Source organism: Eschscholzia californica, unplaced genomic scaffold (genome assembly GCF_041429995.1).
Source record: "Eschscholzia californica isolate CP2 unplaced genomic scaffold, dmEscCali1.0.p SCAF_1, whole genome shotgun sequence".
In the NCBI taxonomy this organism is placed as follows: Eukaryota; Viridiplantae; Streptophyta; class Magnoliopsida; order Ranunculales; family Papaveraceae; genus Eschscholzia; species Eschscholzia californica.
The window spans coordinates 867030-890170 of record NW_028238198.1 but is presented as its reverse complement, the minus strand read 5'-3'; the positions used below and the strand labels follow the sequence as shown (position 1 = coordinate 890170).

At 34.8% G+C, this 23141-nt stretch overlaps 1 protein-coding gene, 1 long non-coding RNA gene and 2 pseudogenes across 3 annotated transcripts; 3 read left to right on the top strand and 1 right to left on the bottom strand.

Annotated features, from left to right (window-relative positions):
• LOC147562919 (uncharacterized) lies at positions 1–20900 on the bottom strand. Its single transcript, XR_015223092.1, has 3 exons — positions 20829–20900; positions 20577–20690; positions 1–129 (listed from the first exon to the last, which is right to left on the bottom strand). It is a non-coding gene; the product is annotated as an uncharacterized LOC147562919 (long non-coding RNA).
• LOC147562920 (cytochrome P450 71AP13-like) lies at positions 4054–14908 on the top strand (annotated as a pseudogene). Its single transcript, XR_015236860.1, has 5 exons — positions 4054–4667; positions 5623–6433; positions 6536–6677; positions 13637–14381; positions 14872–14908. The product of XR_015236860.1 is annotated as a cytochrome P450 71AP13-like (transcript).
• Positions 11743–12360, top strand: LOC147562921 (secreted RxLR effector protein 161 pseudogene; annotated as a pseudogene).
• LOC147562918 (cytochrome P450 71AP13-like) lies at positions 19104–21209 on the top strand. The gene is made up of 2 exons (XM_086632404.1): positions 19104–20077; positions 20426–21209. Exons 1-2 carry the CDS (start codon positions 19151–19153, stop codon positions 21035–21037), a joined length of 1539 nt encoding a protein of 512 aa, XP_086488530.1. The 5' UTR covers positions 19104–19150; the 3' UTR covers positions 21038–21209.
• Positions 21210–23141: the final 1932 nt, after the last annotated feature.

Here is a 23141-nt window from a genome sequence, read left to right as displayed (position 1 = left end):
ACTTGATTATACGATGAAGTGGTGGCTGAGTCTATTAACGACAGGATTTCTAGCAATTCAAAAGTTGTTGCACCATCCCCCTCCACCATGATTCCTCATCAAGCAAACTACCTTGCTAGGCAAAGTCACCTGCAAGTTACTACCACACTATTTTTAGAGCACAAAAGCTACTAGAAATCTTTCGAAATCATATAACTAAACTGCAGTAGAAAAAGGGAATTATGAATTTTATTTTCTAATTAGAGTGGGCCAGTGAGGTAGGTTTTCGCTTTTCTAAAGATAGAAAGACTTTATTATTTTACGAAAGAGCATTTCCACTAAATGATATACCTTATTTTAGTAGACCTTGTTAATATTAAAAAGACTTCTATTTCTTATGAATAAAAGAAGACAAATACTTAGAAAATAGCAAGTATTCGTGATATCGATTTTTTATTATATTTTTAGCAATTTATTTCTAGAAACAAAAGAAGACTTCTACTTTTTCAGATTAGTTTTATCTAATTTAAGGTTTGCCCATTATCATAAATATAGTGGAGATGGAAAGTACCCAACTCAATCCACAAGCCTGCACACATGCACTCCAGAGATACTAAAATGGGTCATCGAACTGATCGGGTAGTATCATGTAGAATAACCAAATATCCTCAACAAATAAATACAAATATATAATAAAACAAAACAACCACAAAGCAAATAAAGAATAACCACCCCAAACTTATCTAGTATGGGACCATTGGAGTTACTAATAGTGATGTAGATCTCGGCGGAAGCGTAAAAGTATTAGAATTCATTAATAAAACTAACGAAGAAACGATAAATAACTAAAGATAAATTGAATAACTGTAAATAAAGAAGATGCAATCAAGAGTTTTTGTATTTGATAATTCAATTGTGTGTTCTAAGACAGACTGGACTTCTCTTATATAGAGATTATACTTTCCTAGTTGGACTCAAATAAAGAAAGAAGATAACTACTAATAATACTTTCCTTGATTGCTAGGACTCTAAACATGGAAACCCTAAATACCAAACTAGAAACTTATATTAATATAAGATCTTGGTCGTTGGGCCCGTTATTGGGTTAGCCGTGAGGCCCATTAGTGGGATGGCCGCCATCATACTCCCCCTCTGTGGAACAACTTGTCCCCAAGTTGGTGTCGTCGTATAAACGTCCAATAAGAACAAAACATTGAAGTTTAGATGTTTTGTCCACGAAACGATCAACTAAAGCTCGGTCGCGAGAGAAATTTGATGATTTTTGGAAATTTGCAGCGAGTTTTTCAGGATTAGGTTCATGTTTCATAGATGTTTTTACCTTTCGGAATGAAAAGATCGAGGGTTTTTCTGTTGTAGATGCGGAGAGAGTAGAGAAGAGACTTCGGTTAAGATGGATATTACGGTTTCCTGCCATTGATGAGAGTTTGAAAGCTTGAAAAGAAACTACGGTTTTCAACTTGGAATCGTTTCTTCTCTACCACTACCATCTGTACTACTAGGAACATGGGGTATTCCATATTCATCTTCTTTAGTTAATACATTATTCATAAAAGAAACCCTAAAATCCCATAACTTCACAGTATGATCATAAAAACCGGCAGCAAACAAATCAGAGCTAATAGGTGAAGGATACCCAGATCTTATATAGTCTTTATGACCTTGAAAATTTAAAAATTTTGTTTCAGAGGCAACATCCCAATACTTAACAAGAGAATCATCACCACCAGAAAATAACTGAAGCTTATCAAATTTAGGGTACTTTACTAACTGAATTGGACGACGATGACTTATTAGTTTTCCAAGAGAAGATCGAGTTTTGATATCGAAAACTTGAACAAGATCTGATTCTCCACCGGTAGCAAGAAATTTTCCATCGGGACGAGAAGTAAACTTAACGAATTGCTCAAGAAGTTCAACAAGTATAGGTGAAGAAGACATAACTTTGGATACAAAATCAGACAAGATTTTTGATAGTACATCGCTCAATTGGGCTGGAAAAGATTCGAATGCCTCATTAACACCAGAAATTATAAAGGATGGTTGATTAACCTCTCCTTGATGCAAACTTTTGGGAGCAGACAACCCACTTGATTTGGTGTCAAAGTTAATGAAGCCATTTGTTTTCATCTCTACGTTTAGCTTCAGGGGATTCAAATATTGTTCGGTGGCGCCATGGAGGTCATCATCATCAATCAGTGTTAGCATATCTTGGTCTTCATCCTTGTATGCAAAGGAGATATCAACATCAAAGGTGAACTTGAAGATATTACGAGTTTTCAACATCAAAGGTGAACTTGAAGATATTACGAGTTTTCGCAGGAAGTTCAGCCGTACTTATATCAAGAGAGCCATTGCTATTGACAATTACACCGAATCGTCTAATTGTATCTTCGTATTTCACCGTGATTACTAGGTTTGAATCGTCGTCTTTTAGTTTATGATTATTAGGACATAAAACCAATGACGACACAAATTGAGGCGGAAGTATTTTATGATTCGAAACAACGAATTCTTCTCCCGGAATCATATATGGATCAAACAAATTATTTGGGCTTGTGTTAGCCAATTGAATTTCTTCTTCTTGATTCGTCTTAGGAAACTTTTCTTCTCCCATCATTGAAAAACTAGTATTTATTTTATCAAGAACATCTCCTTCATCAGTATCGACTAGAATATGGGATGGTTGTCGTCTAAAATCAATTTGTGATTCGGGATAAGATGAATACTCATCCAAAGGAAGTAAAGCATACCGAAAAACATTTTTCAGTTGCGTCCAATCATCAGTGAAGGAGTTTCCTTGATCAACGAGTCTCCATTGCATCTCGTTGAGTTTGTCGTACACTCTTTCAGATAAGTGGTGTTCAACGACAAAAACCTTATCTTCATCACTAACGTTTTGGTTTATGAACCAATCTTCCATCTGTTGAATCCAAAAATTTATATGATATTGATAATCAAACATAGGAATTTTTGGAAAGACATTAATTTTGTTTTGATCTTTTCGATCAACATAGAGTTGTTGTGTATCTCTAAAAGGATCCCAACCTAAACGCGGAAGATTTTTCCAACAATCAAGATGAGAAGTATCTAAAAAAAAATTATCTGTTCCCAGATTCTTGAAGCTCTGAATACCAACTGATGTAGATTTCGGCGGAAGCGTAAAAGTATTAGAATTCATTAATAAAACTAACGAAGAAACGATAAATAACTAAAGATAAATTGAATAACTGTAAATAAAGAAGATGCAATCAAGAGTTTTTGTATTTGATAATTCAATTGTGTGTTCTAAGACAGACTGGACTTCTCTTATATAGAGATTATACTTTCCTAGTTGGACTCAAATAAAGAAAGAAGATAACTACTAATAATACTTTCCTTGATTGCTAGGACTCTAAACATGGAAACCCTAAATACTAAACTAGAAACTTATATTAATATAAGATCTTGGTCGTTGGGCCCGTTTATTGGGTTGGCCGTGAGGCCCATTAGTGGGATGGCCGCCATCAAATAGACACCACAGTTGACAAATAAATACAAATATATAATAAAACAAAACAACCACAAAGCAAATAAAGAATAACCACCCCAAACTTATCTAGTATGGGACCATTGGAGTTACTAATAGACACCACAGTTGATTATTTCAACAAAAAAAAAGACACCACAATTGACACATAAATACAAATATATAATAAAACAAAACAACCACAAAGCAAATAAAGAGAAAATGACTATTTAGGTTGGAAAAATTATCATAATAACCAAAAAAGCCTAGATTTTTTCCTATCAAGTATAAGTTACCAAAATTTTATGTGTAATAACATGTAGAGTTTAAAATATTATTGATAATTATCAATAAGGTCATTTTCTTTTTGTTTCATTCCCAAAATAACCTTACACAATAAAACTAAATTCCCTCTCTAAAAGAAATACTGAACTTTAGGGTCTTCTTCTCCAATTCTTCTTCTCTCGATTCTTCTTCGGTGCTTCTCGTTCTTGGACTTCTTCGTCTTCTTGATTCGACAAAGTTTATTCAGGTTTGTGTTATATAATATGCCAGATTCATCTTATAATAATTCATCTTCTTCTAATCTCCCCTGGCAAGATATGTTTCGATCCGCCTCAGTTCGAAAACCTGACCCAATCTCACAAACCATTCCATCTTCTTCACTACAAAATCATACTCCATCAATGAAAAATTTAGCTTCTGAAACCCAAAATTCCAACCAGAATACCCGTTTGGGTTATGATGATCATAAGGTTAAGGTACGTCTTGTTGTTTACATAGCCATGGCTCATGCTGGTCTTGCTTTTGCTCTCTTCTTACTTTTTGGTGTTTATAAATTACTTGAACAATATCTTCGTCCAATTCAATGGGCTATTTTATGTTCAATTCCTCTCAGACGGATTCAAGATGCTTTTGTTGAATTTTGGTCTGAACCCTTAAAGCTAGGCCTTACCCAAACTATTTTAGCCATTCCTATTGCTCTTTTTAGGGTTTATTTAGGTACCCTTATTGATTTAAAGTATGCCCTTTTTCGAATAACTCGTATTCGAAATGAAGTACAAGTTTCAGGGAAAAGTAGAACTGGTTTTGCTAAAGTTGTTAGATGGTTAGTTGCATTTGGGGCATTTGTGATTGTTTATGAACAATTTGGTGGTTATGGGTCTCTTTCGCTTTTACTTTTAGGGTTTTTATTTGCTAATAGTAATGCGTTGCAGATCAGATTGTTGCAAACACGTTTGCAGATCAGATTTTTGCAAACACGTTTGCATAAAAGATTTTTGCAAACACGTTTGCATAAAAGATTTTTGCAAACACGTTTGCATAACAGATTGTTGCAAACACGTTTGTAGAAAAACGTAAAGGAAAAAAACGCCGTTTTTTCTGAGTTTTTTTTAAAAAAAAAATATTGAAAGTGGATCTTGTTAGAAAGCTAATGAAAAATCATTTCTAAATATATAATTTTTATAGAAATTCGACATCTCAAACAAAAGTTATATCGATTTAAAGTTGAAAAAAAATAAAAGAATTTAGTTACACAAAATGACAAAAAAGGATATTTTAGTAGTTGCACATTTTTTGACCTAAATAATAATTTTCAAATATTCTGTGTTTTTCTACTCATTTTCAATATTATTTTGACCTTTCTAGAAATTAGTATAATAAAACAATATAATAAAACAAAACAACCACAAAGCAAATAAAGAATAACCACCCCAAACTTATCTAGTATGGGACCATTGTAGTTACTAATAGACAAGAAGTTTACCACGCCACATTTGACAAACAAGTTACCGACGAAATAAGCTCAGCAACTTACATCACCACAATTACATCAGCCTAAATATGATTTATATTTCTTCTTAATATAATACATTTTAATTTTTGATTAAAAATCAATGCATGATTGAAGATCACTAACTATAAATGTATACCAGACTGGGAATCCAAATAAAGCAACAAATATATCAAGAATTATTTGAAGTTGAGATTAAAATTATGGGTACTTCCATCACCCAGTTCTTATTTTTCCTTCAAACAAAACTGTCTTCCAGTTCAACTTTCTTCCTACCTACTGTTTTTCTTTTGATACTTATCATTATCCCATTTATAAGAAGAAGAAGGTCTAGCAAAATCAATAACAAGTACAATCTTCCCCCAAAGTTACCAATTATAGGCAACCTTCACCAGCTCGGCACTGCACCGCATATCTCTTAACGTAACTTGTGCCAGAAACACGGGCCGATTATTCATCTACAGCTAGGTGAGATCCCAACTGTAGTTGTCTCATCGGCTCGATTGGCCAAGGAAGTTCTAAAGACACATGACCTTTCACTTGCAAGCAGACCAAAGCTTTATGGAGCAAAATACCTCACGTATAATTGCATCGATATGGGATTTGCCCCTTACGGGGCTTACTGGAGGCACGTCCGGAAGATCTGCACGCTTCAGCTACTTAGTGCTAAACGGGTTCAGGCCTTTAGCTATGTAAGAGAACAAGAGGTTGCTAGTCTTATTCGTCGGATAGCTGGGTGCTACCCGGTTACTGCAAATCTTAGTAAGATGATAGCACTGTATGCAAACGACTTGACCTGTAGGGCAGCCTTGGGCAGAACTTTCTCTTCAGAAGGAGGAGAATATGATAAGCATGGGTTCAACAAATTGCTTGAAGAATTCCAAGTGCTGCTAGGAGGATTTAGCTTGGGTGATTACTTCCCTTCCAAGGAGTGGGTAAATATTGTAACAGGCATAAGATCTAGACTGGTAAAAACTTCAACAGGCTTTGATCGTTTCTTTGATGAAGTTATTGAGGAACATCGGATTTCTATGAAGTCAAGAGACGAAGACAAGGACATAGTTGATGTCCTACTTGAGATACAAAAGGAGGATCCGAATCTCAGGATGGACAATGTCAAGGCTATTCTCTTGGTTTGTTTCTATCTTTCTCCTCTCCCTCAGCCTTTCTCCTCTTCATTACTAAAATGCGTTAGCTATGTATCTAATAATACCTCGATACATTATGATTTACAGGACATGTTTGCTGGAGAAACTGATACGACGTTCACGACATTAGATTGGGGAATGACAGAGCTCATATTAAATCCAAGAGTCATGGAGAAAGCACAAGCAGAAGTAAGAAAGATAGTAGGAATTAAAGAAACAGTTTCAGAAAGTGATCTTGTAAACATGGGCTATGTTCATGCAAGGCCCATTCGCCAATTTTCATGAACAAGGCCCATTAGTATGTCCCATACAATAAGACCATGTATAAACTTATTGGGCTAAAGGTTTGTTGGGCTCATAAAACTCATTCATGTATTGAATCTATCGACACTAACTATGTGTTGACAACAAAGCCCATCTATAAGCATGAGGTGTATAGACTAATGAGGTGTGTTGTCTTGTCTTGTGTCTTGACACTTAATGGTCTAGTTGTTTGACACATAAGGGACACTTGTCTTGTGTCTTGACACCTAATGGTCTTGTGGCTTGACACATAAGAGACACTTGTCTTGTATCATGACACCTAATGACACCTAATAGACTTGTTGCTTGACACATAAGGGGACACATGACACCCATGTAGTAACTTGTACAAACTCTATGATGGATTAGAGAATTGTATAAATAGAGATGGAGAATGAGATGGAAAGCTATGCTCTTGCTCATTAACTCAAGCTAGTATCTCCATCACTAGTGCTTGAAGAATAGAAGAGAAAAGAGTATACAAGTTCATCTTCTAGTAAGTAGAGATTTAAGGAGTTAAAACTTATTGAAGTAAAGAGCTTATATTGGTTATAAGGAGCTTATATTGGTTCTAGTAAGAAGTTGTTTCTAATCTCTACAATGGAGAAAGGTATGTAATTATTTCATGTTAATAATTACCTAATGTTCATATTTCCATATTGATTTTGTGACAAACATGAGTCCCTAGATTCTTGTGTGTTCATGAGAAGATTTTGAATTGCTAACTTGTCTCATGAACACTACTTATAGAATGTATAACATGTGGTATCAGAGCTATGGGTGTGGACTTCATGTTTGTTCAAAATCGTTTTGGCAAATTATCGAATTTTAATCTATGTTTAGTTGCCATATTGGAAATAAATTTTAAGAAGCTATATGAGTTGATTTTTGAAACTTAAAATCCTTTGTATTAGAGAACTCATTTAGTTTCATAAAAGCCTCTTTTGTGTTAGTTCAATGTTATTAAAAACCACTAATGAATTTTGGTTTTGATTTAAGAAAAGCCTTCTTTATGTGTTTTTATCGCCTTTCGAATTTTCGATAAAACGAGTCAAAGGTTAATTTTAGAACTTGTAAGGAGACAATATTAAAGTTCATTATGTTGACTAATTAAAGTTTGGTTATAGTCAAATAATTGAAGTATATGAAAATTGTCTTTTATAAAAGTTTTAAATGAAAATTTGACATAAGAATAAAAGTTTAACCATGATATGTATAATTAGTAAAAAGGTTGCCAAAGTGACTTTTGAACTAATCTTACATATCTAAGAAGGTTAATTAATGTTCAAACTTATGTCGGATAATTTGCATTAAACGATTTCGATAACGTGTAATTTTTCCAAAGAAGAATTATAAGTTGATTGAATATTATTGTTAATGCTTTGTACCGTCTAATCAACTTGGTTCTATTGCCCAAAGGTGATGAACCCTTTTGTGGTTAGACGATACACTAATGGACTCATTTATGTATGGTATTTAAATGATGAATGGTATGGTATATATCTTAATTTAGACCCAAAGGATAAATTTTGATATAGTTAACTTGCTTATAGTATATTGTCTAAATGTTTGCAGTATCTGCGCCGATATCCCTACATTCGCAAGCTGCGTCTGTTCCCTTGCTTACTGGTTCAAATTTTTCAGAATGGAGCGAACATGTCAAGTTCACTTTAGGTGTTCTTGATATGGATCGAGCCCTTATGTCTGATAGACCTGCTACTCTAAATGTATCAAGTAGCACTGATGAGAAAAATTTGTTTGACGCTTGGGAAAAATCAAACAGACTAAGCATGATGTTTATGCGAATGACTATTGCAAGCAATATAAAGTCATCGCTTCCTCAAACTGATAATGCTAAAGACTTCATTAATGCAGTTGAGGAGAGATTTCGTGCAGCCGATAAGTCTCTAGCTGGCACGCTAATGGCTCAACTCACTACCATAAAGTATGACGGTGTGAGAGGTATGCAAGAGCACTTAATTGAAATGACTAACATTGCGGCGAGACTTAATGGACTTGGTATGAATGTAGAGGAGCCTTTTCTTGTTCGTTTTATTATGAATTCCTTGCCTCCTCAGTATGGACCATTCCAGATGAATTACAATTCACTTAAGGAACAATGGAATGTGAATGAACTATCTAGTATGTTAGTTCAAGAGGAGACAAGGTTAAGACAACAAGAAAGTTTCTCTACTAATCTTGTTTCTCAAGAAGTGAAAAGAAAGAATTGGAAGCCCAAGAAAGGTAAGAAAGTTGTCGCACCAAAGAACCATGAACCTGCTTTAGCTCCCCAGGTTCATATTAAGAAGAAGGAATTCAGATGTCATTTTTGTAGAAAGATTGGACACTTTCAGGCAGATTGTCCAAAGCGTAAGGCTTGGTTCGAAAAGAAAGGTGAGCAGTTAGCTCTTGTATGTTTCGAATCAAATCTTGTTGAAATTCCTTCTAATACTTGGTGGCTCGACACGGGCGCTAATGTTCATGTTTCTAAAACGATGCAGGGCTTTGTTTCAAGCCGAAACCCAAGTCAGACTGAACGTTTCATTTTTATGGCAAACCAGATTTTCTCTGAAGTTTTATCTGTTGGAACCTATCGTTTAAAACTTGATACTGGTTGTTTTTTGGATTTGTATAATACTCTTTTTGTTCCAACCGTATCTCGTAATCTAGTTTCTATGTTTCAACTAGATCTTTTGGGTTATAAACTGTCTTTAGGAGATCAACGTTTTGAATTGTATAAAAATAAATGTGTTATAGGTTCTGGCGTTTTATATGATAAACTTTATAAAATCAGTCTTGATAATCAGTTTGCTGAATCTATTTTAAGCCTGCATCCTAATGTAAGTTTTGGAATTGAGCATAAAATAAATGAGAACTCTAGCAACTTGTGGCATAAAAGATTGGGGCATGTCTCCAAAGAAAGAATGATGAGATTGGTGAAGGATGGGATTTTGTCAAACCTAGACTTCACCGATTTCGGGATGTGTGTCGATTGTATAAAAGGAAAGACAACAACACACACCAAGAAAGGAGCCACAAGGAGCAGAGAACTTCTTGAGATCATCCATACTGATATTTGTGGACCTCTCTCCACTGCATGTATTGGTGGAGAGAAATATTTCATCACATTTATAGATGATTTTTCACGTTATGGGTATATCTATTTGTTACATGATAAATCTCAGGCAGTAGCGGTTGTTGAGATTTTTATCACTGAGGTTGAAAGACAATTAGATAAAAAGGTGAAAATCATCAGGTCAGACAGAGGTGGTGAATATTATGGAAGGTATGACGAATCGGGACAACATCCTGGTCCGTTTGCTAAACTCCTAGAAAAGCTTGGCATTTGTGCACAGTATACAATGCCAGGAACGCCTCAGCAGAACGGTGTTGCTGAAAGGCGTAATAGAACTCTAATGGATATGGTTAGGAGCATGATGAGCAACTCTACTTTACCCATTATGTTATGGGGTGAAGCTCTTAAAACTGCTGCATATGTCTTAAACCGAGTTCCTAGTAAGTCAGTTCCTAAAACTCCTTTTGAGTTATGGACTGGTAGGAAACCTAGTTTAAGGCACTTTCGTGTTTGGGGTTGCGCAGCAGAAGCTAGAATCTATAACCCACAAGAAAAGAAATTGGACTCAAGAACTATCAGTGGGTTCTTTATTGGATACCCTGATAAATCCAAAGGGTATAGATTTTATTGTCCTAACCATACCACTAGAATTGTTGAAACTGGCAATGCAAGATTCCTTGAGAATCATGAGAATAGTGGGAGTACTGAACCACGAAATGTGGTTATTAAAGAAGTAAGGATAACTGTTCCCATACCTATTGAAAATATTGTTGTTCCTCATGAAAACTATCCAACTGTTGATAGTGAACAACAATTGATAAACCCACAATCTCATGATCCAGTAGAGTTACGCAGAGCTCAGAGAATAAAGAAGTCTGCGATCTCTTCTGATTATTTAGTATATCTTCAGGAATCTGAATATGACATTGGGACAAGTAAGGAAGATCCAGTTTCATTTTCACAAGCAGTAAATAGCAATAATTCTTCTAAATGGATTGATGCAATGAATGAAGAGTTGAAATCTATGAAACAGAACAAAGTCTGGGATCTGGTTCAATTGCCTGAAGGGTGTAAGAAAATCGGGTGTAAATGGGTCTTCAAGACCAAACTCGACTCTAAAGGCAAAGTTGAACGATATAAAACCAGACTTGTTGAAAAAGGTTTCACTCAGAAAGAAGGCATTGATTATCATGATACATTTTCGCCTGTATCAAGAAAAGACTCATTTAGAATCATTATGGCTTTGGTGGCTCATTATGATCTAGAGCTTCACCAAATGGATGTGAAAACAGCTTTTCTAAATGGGAGTTTAGAGGAAGAGGTCTACATGGAGCAACCAGAAGGTTACTCAGAAATGAGTATGGAACATATGGTGTGTAAATTGAATAAGTCAATATATGGACTTAAGCAAGCCTCCAGACAATGGTTCCTTAAGTTTAATGATACCATTGTGACCTTCGGATTTAAAGAAAACATTGTTGATCAATGTATATATCAGAAGGTCAGTGGGAGTAAGTTCATATTCTTGATTTTATATGTGGATGACATACTCCTAGCCACTAATGATCTTGGTCTACTGTATGAAACCAAGAAATTTCTCTCTAAGAACTTTGAAATGAAAGATATGAATGAGGCAAAATTTGTGATCGGGATCGAAATTTTTCGAGATCGAAAACAAGGTCTACTTGGTTTGTCTCAGAAGAGCTATATTGAAAAAGTTTTAGAGAGATTTGGCATGAAGGATTGTGCACCGACTGATACACCAATACAGAAAGGAGATAAGTTAAGTCTCATGCAATGTCCTAAGAATGACTTGGAAAGAAAAGGAATGGAAAGTATTCCTTATGCTTCTGCAGTAGGAAATCTTATGTATGCGCAAGTTTGTACCCGTCCAGACATTAGCTTCGCAGTAGGAATGTTTGGTCGTTACCAAAGTAACCCAGGGATGACTCACTGGAAAGCAGCAAAGAAGGTGATGCGGTACTTACAAGGAACGAAAGACTATAAGCTTACTTTCAGAAGAGAAGATAATCTGGAAGTAATAGGTTACTCAGACTCCGACTTTGCTGGATGTACTGATAGTAGAAAATCCACTTCTGGATATGTGTTCCTATTAGCTGGAGGAACGATATCATGGAGAAGCATTAAGCAAAGTATTTATGCATCTTGCACAATGGAGGCTGAGTTTGTGGCCTGTTATGAAGCCACAATTCATGCTTTATGGCTGCGGAATTTTATCTCAGGACTTGGACTTGTCGACTCTATTGCCAAGCCGCTGAGAATTTATTGTGATAATACTGCCGCAGTATACTTCTCTAAAAATGATAAGTATTCGAACTCACGAGGAAGCAAACACCTTGAGCTCAAATATCTTATTGTAAAAGAGGAGGTTCGGAAACATACAGTAATTGTAGAACATATTAGTACCATGTGTATGGTAGCTGATCCACTAACAAAGGGTTTGGTATCTAAGACCTTTAAGGAACATGTTGCAACGATGGGTCTTAGTAATCCTTGTATCGTAGTGGATTGATATGTATGTAAGTTTCTACAAATACTAATTGAGATCTCATGAATGTTATGTTTCCATATTCTTGTTTACTCATATGTGCATAATTGAAATGAGTGAAAGTGACAAGAATAGTCTTGATTAGACAGGAATAGTCTTAATCAGACATAGCTGAATTGAAACAAAACCACTTACGTACTTGGTTTTGTATCTAATCTCCAATGAATGGTAATGTTAGGAAGTTGCTAATGTCGTAGTACATGGAAGGAAATATGTCGCTTTAAGATATATAACCGCTATGACTCGCACTAGTAGCCTACCTGTTAATGAGATTGTGTTCACTAGATATGAATGGAGTTATTTTTTAAAATGCGCGCATATATGTTTTTGAGCCTAAGCCTTAACCAATACATTTACTAAAAGTTTTAAATGATCTTTGAAAACCTAAAATTTTGTTTTCAATTGTATGGTCCAAGTGGGAGAATGTAAACATGGGCTATGTTCATGCAAGGCCCATTCGCCAATTTTCATGAACAAGGCCCATTAGTATGTCCCATACAATAAGACCATGTATAAACTTATTGGGCTAAAGGTTTGTTGGGCTCATAAAACTCATTCATGTATTGAATCTATCGACACTAACTATGTGTTGACAACAAAGCCCATCTATAAGCATGAGGTGTATAGACTAATGAGGTGTGTTGTCTTGTCTTGTGTCTTGACACTTAATGGTCTAGTTGTTTGACACATAAGGGACACTTGTCTTGTGTCTTGACACCTAATGGTCTTGTGGTTGACACATAAGAGACACTTGTCTTGTATCATGACACCTAATGACACCTAATAGACTTGTTGCTTGACACATAAGGGGACACATGACACCCATGTAGTAACTTGTACAAACTCTATGATGGATTAGAGAATTGTATAAATAGAGATGGAGAATGAGATGGAAAGCTATGCTCTTGCTCATTAACTCAAGCTAGTATCTCCATCACTAGTGCTTGAAGAATAGAAGAGAAAAGAGTATACAAGTTCATCTTCTAGTAAGTAGAGATTTAAGGAGTTAAAACTTATTGAAGTAAAGAGCTTATATTGGTTATAAGGAGCTTATATTGGTTCTAGTAAGAAGTTGTTTCTAATCTCTACAATGGAGAAAGGTATGTAATTATTTCATGTTAATAATTACCTAATGTTCATATTTCCATATTGATTTTGTGACAAACATGAGTCCCTAGATTCTTGTGTGTTCATGAGAAGATTTTGAATTGCTAACTTGTCTCATGAACACTACTTATAGAATGTATAACAGATCTGCCTCAAATGGACTACTTAAAAGCTGTGATTAAAGAGATATTCCGAACACATCCTCCCGCTCCACTACTAATGCTAAGAGAATCAATGGAAGACATAACAATAGATGGGTATAAAATACCTGCTAAAACAAGGTTTACTGTTAATGCATGGGCGATTTCGAGAGACCCAGAGTCATGGGAAAATCCCGAAGTTTTCGAACCCGAGAGGTTCATGCCTGGTGGTAAAAACTCAGCTTTAGATTATAAAGGACTAGATTACGAGTTCATACCATTTGGGTCGGGAAGGAGAATGTGTCCTGCACAGACATTTGGAATTGCAGGAGTTGAGCTTCCACTTGCTCAACTTCTACATAGCTTTGATTATGAACTTCCCTCTGGTGTCAATGCCAAAGATCTCGACATGACCGAATTGTTTGGTATCACTATGCACAGAATATCGAATCTAGTTGTTAATGCCAAACCACGGTTTCCATTAAACTCATCTTGATTATATCCCAATTACCCGTAACGGGTAAGTTTTCAAAGTGAAGTAACATCTCATCGAACACGTTGGGATAGTAAAAATAGTTTGTCATTCAAATAAAAGTTAAACTTCGCTATTTCAACTAGAATCCTAGAAGTAGCAATTCTTGTTTATGGGGGGTTGTTAGCTGGATTATTGTTCGGGTTACTATATTTTGAATAGTGTATCTTTCTTGTCCATAACAAGGTACCATTATATTTACTAGGGTATATCCCGTGCCCTAGGGCACGAACAGTTCGTATCGATTAAATTTGACGACTTTCAATATTTATCATTGCTATATAGTGGATACCATAATTTTTTGGTATTCTACTTATTATTTATTTTCTTTTATTTCATTTTTTTCTTAAATTAGTTATTTTATGAGAGAGATTTCCATTTCTTTTTTTAAACCCTTGCAATATCTTTTATTTTATTTTTTTCTCAAATTAGATATTTTATTTCTAAGAAAGATATTTTAAATAGGTTATTTTATTTCTACGAAGGACTATATCTTAAATTTTGGGAAGGGTTTCTAGACAATATCTCTTATTAAATATAGATGTTTGTCCCAGTCATCATTTTTCCTTCTGTTTTATATAATAGATTTCTACGAAGGACTATATCTTAAATTTTAGAAGGGCTTCTAGACAATATCTCTAATTAAATAAGGATGTTTGTCCCAGTCATCATTCTCCCTTCTGTTTTATATAATAGATATCAATAAGAACATGTGTGGTGCGTCTTTTTTTTTCTTGAAAGTACATGACTACATGAGATAAATAGGCTTGGATTTGGATACATCAAAGGATGGAATATATATGCTGATAACTGACGTAAAGACATGCATAAACCCCTAAAGTGTAGGGGACGATATTTGAGAGAAAATATCTAGATAAGATTTATAATAAATTTAGACATATAGTAATATATTTAACTATTAAAATTTGGAGATGTACGGGCTAGAAGCCCGTACAGAGCTCCTTCAACTCTTACAACTTACTTTATAAGTTCTTCAATTCAATCTCTAATTTGCTTCTCTTGTGCTTCCTGTGCTTCTTATCCTTCATACCCACATATTACCTCTATTTATACTAAAGATAGAGCATACTAGTAAAGACTAGAAAATTCCACATTGGGACTTACAAAGAGTTAATATAATTTTTAGGCTAATTATTTTAGTCAAACTTCTCTAGACTATTCTTCTCTAGATATTTCTACTTTAGAAAAGACTCAATCTAAATATTTCTCCCAATACAAAGAGTTACATAGGAAATTACAAATTACTAATTTCCAACACCCCTTCTTAATTTGTAATTTTTATCGAGTCCTTGAATTTTTGAAAATTCTTGTAGCACCATTTTCTGCATTAATCTTCTTTGGTTGATGGTTTCTCCTTCCGGTTTCATTTCAGACCAAAAATATTAACTCAATATTGTTTGCATTTGCTCGCTGTAGCTGGAAGCATATTTTTAAATGAGCAATGAGACTTTTGTAATATCTAGAGCCAATTATCCCTTTTATCTATTTCAATCTCATAAAGAAATGTCAACACCATCTTCAAATTCCACCTTCAATCTTTCACCTAATTCCATACCAATTTTTGATGGAGAACACTATGATTATTGGAGCATTCAAATGAGGACGATTTATGTATCACAAGATTTATGGGAATTAGTTGATGAAGGTTATGAAGAAGAAGGCAAAACAATAGCTCAATTGAAAGAGCTAATTAAAAAGGATGCAAAAGCATTGCAATACATCCAACAAGGGGTTAGTAAATCGATCTTTCATAGAATTATGGGTGCAACTAAAGCTAAAATTGCATGGGATATTTTGAAAAAGGAATTTCAAGGTTCCGAAAAAGTTATTGTTATTAAGCTTCAATCATTGTGGAAAGAGTTTGATAATTTGGGAATGAAGGAGAGTGAAAATATTCAACTTTTTTCATCTCGTGTTACTGAACTTATTAACAAAATTAGAAGTCTTGGAGATACTATTGAAGACAAAAAAATCGTGCAAAAAATTCTTCGAAGTTTGCCGCAAAAATTCGATCATCTTGTAGCACCATTTTCTGCATTAATCTTCTTTGGTTGATGGTTTCTCCTTCCGGTTTCATTTCAGACCAAAAATATTAACTCAATATTGTTTGCATTTGCTCGCTGTAGCTGGAAGCATATTTTTAAATGAGCAATGAGACTTTTGTAATATCTTACTTAGGACATCCTTGAAGGAAATAAGAATCACTATTTTTTCTCCATAATCTCCATAAAAAGAATTAATATCTCACTTTTCGTTTCCCAACTGGTGTGCTCAAACGACAACTTTGGTCGTATTTTCATGTAGATGCTTTACTTTTTTTGTTGATACGAGCTTGATCAATTTTAGATTCAGAGGCTCTTCACAACCTATTGAACTTAATCACTTGGATTCAGAGGTTCTGAATTTAATTGCTATAACTCAACCCTGCTTTTTGGGTCTTCTTTTTGTGGATATTTTTTTGCTAATTTTTCTGTCTCTCCTTCTTAAGAGATTTTCTCATTCACACCACCAGGTGGACTTTGGGTAGTCACTTTTTTCCTTGCTCTCTCTTTGTTTCTTTTTTCTTCTTTGTGGGAATACCGTACATTAAGTTTTTTGTTTGCCAATAGTGAGGAATTCATCGCCTTTTTTCCGTTGCATTTTCCTCCTTCTTTCTTCCTTTCTAATATGGAGATACACCAGCACCCATTTTTCAATTTCCAATTAACCTTGGATTAATATTTTTGTAGGACTCAACATTGAACCTTCGGCTCTGATACCACTTGTAGGGGACGATATTTGAAAGAAAATATCTAGATAAGATTTATAATAAATTTAGACATATAGTAATATATTTAACTATTAAAATTTGGAGATGTACGGGCTAGAAGCCCGTACAGAGCTCCTTCAACTCTTACAACTTACTTTATAAGTTCTTCAATTCAATCTCTAATTTGCTTCTCTTGTGCTTCCTATGCTTCTTATCCTACATACCCACATATTACCTCTATTTATACTAAAGATAGAGCATACTAGTAAAGACTAGAAAATTCCACATTGGGACTTACAAAGAGTTAATATAATTTTTAGACTAATTATTTTAGTCAAACTTCTCTAGACTATTCTTCTCTAGATATTTCTACTTTAGAAAAGACTCAATCTAAATATTTCTCCCAATACAAAGAGTTACATAGGAAATTACAAATTACTAATTTCCAACATAAAGGCCATTTTTAGACTAATCTACTTTCACTTATACACTTATTAATACGAATCGATAAATTATAGATTTCCACCCCCACCAAGTATCGATCTTATGACCTCCAAGTTTTAGGAGTGGATGTACTAAGGAAATGATTATTAAATGGTTTAATAAGATAGCCTTTAGGATGAAATCAGATGACATATAACTCAGGAAATGTGAAGAAATAGAGAAAGATTAGTACTTGAATTTATTGTGCATGTTCTCGTAGGAAATTCTTCGAACACCGTAGGTGGGATTTTGAAATCTGAACGACTCGAGAAATGTTTTCAATCGTATCCGGCCATTTTTACCCACTTTGTAGTAGGATTTTATTGGGGCCCAAGCACTTATTTGTTCGGGAGAAACTAATCCAATTCTGAAGGTGATGATGTTTATATTGGTCAGTCAGAGAAAAAATTCTGATTCATTCCTATCCAGCTTCCTTTTTGTTAGGAAAAATAACCTAATTAACTTGTTCAGGAATATGAAGATAAACGATGTGAAAGTAAAAGTAGAGACACCAAGATTATTTAACGTGGCAAAAACCCCTCCAAACTAGAAGGTAAAAAACCACGGGACCTAGTCCAGAAATCTTCCACTATAATTAAATAATGGGTTACACAATTCTTCAAGATGTGTAGAAACACTCTTGGACAACTCTTCACCAAACCTGTGGTGGATAAACTGAACAAAGAAACAAAGAAATAAAATCTCTTACTCCTTAGGATTTGAACAAATCCTAGATTACTAAAGGTCGAAGAAGATAACTACAAACTAAATTGCTTCACAAGATTAATAATCTTCTTTTCTTCAAACCAATATTCTGCTCTTTCAATCTCTCTTGAAAGAACCACTTCAGAAATCTCTCTTTCTCTGACTTCTCTTTGTTCTGGAAGTTGTTGTGTATAATCTCTTCCCTTTCATTCCCTTTTATAATGATAAATAGGGAGGTTTACCAATAGAAATAGGAATTCCTTTTTAGGCTTGAAAAAATAGAAACTTCTATTTTTTCCCCAAACAAGGAATAAGGGAAATCCTATTCCAACTAGGAGTCCTTTTATTATAAGGAGGGACCCCAACACTTTTTATTTATCTGGAAGTTCTTCTCAGACAAAAGTAAATGATTCAATTCCAGAGCCAAAGATCATAGTTCTCGAACGAGCAATCGAAAGGATTCTGGAGTGGGGACCAATTTGTTGACATACCACCGAGCCATTTGTTATTAACATAATGACACCCAGCCCTTATTGCACCCTGCTTGCTACATCAAAAACTAAATCACAAGCTTCCAATTTTATTCGGTGTCACAGTGAGGATCCTCAAAGGAAAACTAACTCAAAATAAAACAAAAATAGCTCAGCAACGCGTATTTGAAGTTATCTTAATTTGGCGTTCGATTTTGATTCATTATAAGGCAAAATTTTCAATAAGCAAAAGAATACAAAATTAGAAAACAAAATATACCCCTATATTTCATAACTTGACACACTTCAAGTTTGTTAGCTCTATACGCTGCTTGGTGTCAAACATTTGAAGATAGTTTTGGCCAAGGTAAAGATTTCATATCCAAACCCAAATAGTCCAAGATCAGATCACACTACATACATATATATATATATATATATATATATATATAGTTAATTACTCTACATGCAGAGTTTGGTTGTATTTGTTCCCACTCAAGAGAAAGTTGTAGCTGTAATAATTTGAATATATAGAAGAATCAACTAAATGGCTCTATCTCTTCAATGGTTGAATGAAATCATTCAAACCCATCTCTTTTTCAGTCTCTTCTTCCCAATTGCTTTACTTATACTGAAATATCTTCTTGAGAACCGAAGAAGGGGAAAGAAGAAGTACTACCATCTCCCACCAAGTCCTCCAAAGCTACCAATTATAGGCAACCTTCACCAACTCGACGATTTGCCTCACCTCTCTATACGTCGCTTATGCCAGAAGTATGGCCCGATAGTTTACCTACAACTAGGTGAGATCCCAACCGTAGTTGTTTCATCGGCTCGTTTAGCTAAGGAAGTTTTGAAAACCAATGACCTTGCTCTTGCTAATAGACCTTCAATTTATTCAGCAAAATATCTCTTCTATAATTGTACTGATGTTGGTTTTTCTCCTTATGGTTCTTATTGGAGGCACTTAAGAAAAATCTGTGCACTTGAACTTCTTAGTTCTAAAAGAGTCCAATCTTATAGTTTTGTAAGAGAAGAAGGGGTCGCTCGTCTAGTTCACCGAATTACAGATGAATCGTGCAATGGTATTAGCACGGTCGACCTTAGCAAGATTTTGAGGCTCTACGCCAACGATATCCTTTGCCGGGCAGCTTTCGGGCGTGATTTCTCATGTGGACAGGAATACACTAAACATGGGTTTCAAAATATGCTTGAAGAATATCAAGTTTTGTTAGGTGGATTTAGTTTTGGGGATTATTTTCCTTCAATGCAATGGATTCAAACCATAACCGGCATGAAATCTAGACTAGTCAATACCTTCAAAAGATTTGATAGTCTCTTTGATGAAATTATCAAGGAGCATCAAAGTTTTAAGAAAGGAAAAGATGATCATAAGGATATTGTTGATATTTTACTACAAGCACAAAAAGATGATCTCATTCTAACAATGGATAATATCAAAGCTGTTAGCTTGGTTTGTTTTTTCTCTGCTCTCTTTTCATCTTTCTTCCGTTAATTTGTTTGAAGTTTTGTCGTAGTATATGTAAGAACAGTCCCACAAGGGAGAAGGTCGATTTAACAACCAAAAATATGATGTATAGGTCATTAATTTCCACTAATTCCTAATTGATTTTGAGTTGATGACCACAAACTTAACATGCTAACAAAGTCAGACCCACAAGAAATAGGCTTAAAAGCCACACGTGCTCCATTGCCAATTGATTTCGAGTAGGATGTCCAATTAGCTTTTGGTTTTGCTAATAACTTTGGTACTTGAAAGCCAGTCATGTGAATTGATATTCAAATACTTATTGGTGTGCAGGACTTATTTGGTGCTGGAACTGACACAACTTTCATAACATTAGATTGGGGAATGACAGAGCTTATAATAAACCCAAAAGTCATGAAAAAAGCACAAACAGAAATAAGAAGTATTGTTGGAGAAAGAAGAACAGTTTTAGAGAGTGATTTACCTGAAATGAACTACTTGAGATGTGTGATTAAAGAGATCTTCAGAATGCATCCTCCAGATCCAGTTTTAGTACGAGAATCCACGGAAGAAGTTACGATAGATGGGTATGAAATTCCTACAAAAACAAGATTCTACATCAATGCTTGGGCAACTGGGAGAGACCCAGAGTGTTGGGAGAATCCAGATGTTTTTGAACCAGAGAGATTTAATGGAAGTTCAATTGATTATAAAGGTCAAGATTTCGAGTTAATACCATTTGGGTCTGGGAGAAGGATTTGTCCTGCCATAGGATTTGGAACAGCAACTGTGGAGCTTGCTTTTGCTCAGCTTCTCCATAGCTTTGATTGGGAGCTTCCATATGGTATTGAAGCTAAGGATTTGGACATGACTGAAGTTTTTGGCATTACCATGCATAGGAAATCTCATATGGTTGTGATTGCTAAGCCACATTGCCACCACTAAAATAAAAGTATGTTGCATCGACCGAGGGTCTCGACCGAGTAGTCAAGATTACTTGGTTAAATCCTTATTTCAATGTCCATTAACTACGTAGGCATGCAAATATAGTTCCCTAAAACTTTTGATTGCAAAAAGGCCCTTCATTCAATTTTTCTTTTGAACCAATTAATCTTCCATATATCTCAAGACTTACATAATATCTTCGAATGTAAATTTCTTTCAATTAACAACTTCTGAGTATTTTTGAGAGATTCCTATAAAAATCATGTAATTTAATTAACTCCACCAAAATTAATACGTAAAGACTGTAAAATGAAGTCCAGAAATGGAGTACTTTACGTACTCATCACAATCTAACGATAAAGAACTCATAAAAATGTGACGAATGAGAGTATCAAGAAGATTACTTGATTTTACGATGAAGCCGTGGCTGAGTCTATTGACAACTTCTCGGGCTTGTTCTCAAAGTAAACTTCAAATAAATTGAGGGTTATTTCCCTAATGGCCCCCAACTTTGTGACCAGCTTCCCGCCTGGCCCCCTACTTTATGAAAAATACCCATATGGCCCCCTTCTGTTATAACACCGTCACTCTCTCTCCTCCATCATGTTTTCTCTCTCTGCCAAGTCACGCCACATCATCTTTTACGCCACTTCATCATCTTCTCCGGCATGGGTTGCCGGCCGGCCAAATTTCCGGCCGGCGACCGTCAAATTTTTTTCTCTCTCTCCCTAAAAAAAAAAAACATTTTTTTTATTCTTTCCTCTCTCTCTCTCTCTAAACTCCGGCGAAGGGGTTTCCCTTCGCCGGAGTTCGATCTGTTCAAACCTCAATTTCCTTAGAAGTTCAACCCTTCGCCGGAGTTTAGAGAGAGAGAGAGAGGTGAGAATAAAAAAATAAAAAATAAAAAAAAATTAGATAGAGAGAAAAAAAAATTTGAAGGTCGTCGGCCGGGAATTTGGTCGGCCGACGACCCATGCCGGAGAAGATGATGAGGTGGCGTAAAAGATGATGTGGTGTGACTTGGCAGAGAGAGAAAACATGATGGAGGAGAGAGAGTGACGGTGTTATAACGGAAGGGGGCCATATGGGTATTTTTCATAAAGTAGGGGGCCAGGCGGGAAGCTGGTCACAAAGTTGGGGGCCATTAGGGAAATAACCCATAAATTGAAGGTGAACTATGGAGAAAGTGATTTTGACCAATTCAATATCAACACACCACCTCCCCTACACAATGATCTAACTATGTACATGCAAATTCAGCTGCAAGTTAGCTTACTAAGGTGCTGTTTGTTTTTTTATTTGTGGCTGAATCTGAATTTGCTGAATCTGAATTGGCTGAACTGAAACGGCTGAATCTGAATCGGCTGAATTATTGTACAAAGTTAATGTTTGTTTTTTATATCTGAACATCTGGCCGAACAGGTTTGGATAGTAAAAATAGATTGTTATTCAATTATATTCAGTAAAGTCATAAAAACTACCCTAAAGTCATTCTTAGGGGGGGGGGTAGTGGATAGGGATTTAGGAGGACATTCGTGGACAAAATGTCTCGTAGACATTTCGAGACATTTTAAGACATTTCGAGACATTTGTCTGTAGACAAAAGGTCTTTATAGACATTTTAAGACATTTGATTCATGGACAAAAAGTCTTTATGGACATTTCAAGACATTTGGTTTATAGACAAATGTTTTGGAGACATTTCAACATATTGAATCCATGGACAAAATGTGTAGTAGATATTATTATTATTATATTATTATTATTATTATTATTATTATTATTATTATTATTAATATTATTATTATTATTATTATTAATATTATTATTATTATTATTATTATTATTATTATTATTATTATTATTAATATTATTATTATTATTATTATTATTATTATTATTATTATTATTATTATTATTATTATCTCATCATGGATGACAATTGGTAGGCATTTATTACTTTAGTATTATCATTATTATCTAACCATACAAAATAATATATTTGTACTCATATTTTAAAAATATATTTTTCGAGTTTTGTGGACGTCTGTGGATATCTGAGGACATTTATGGACAATTAGTGGACACTTATTTATTTAATTTT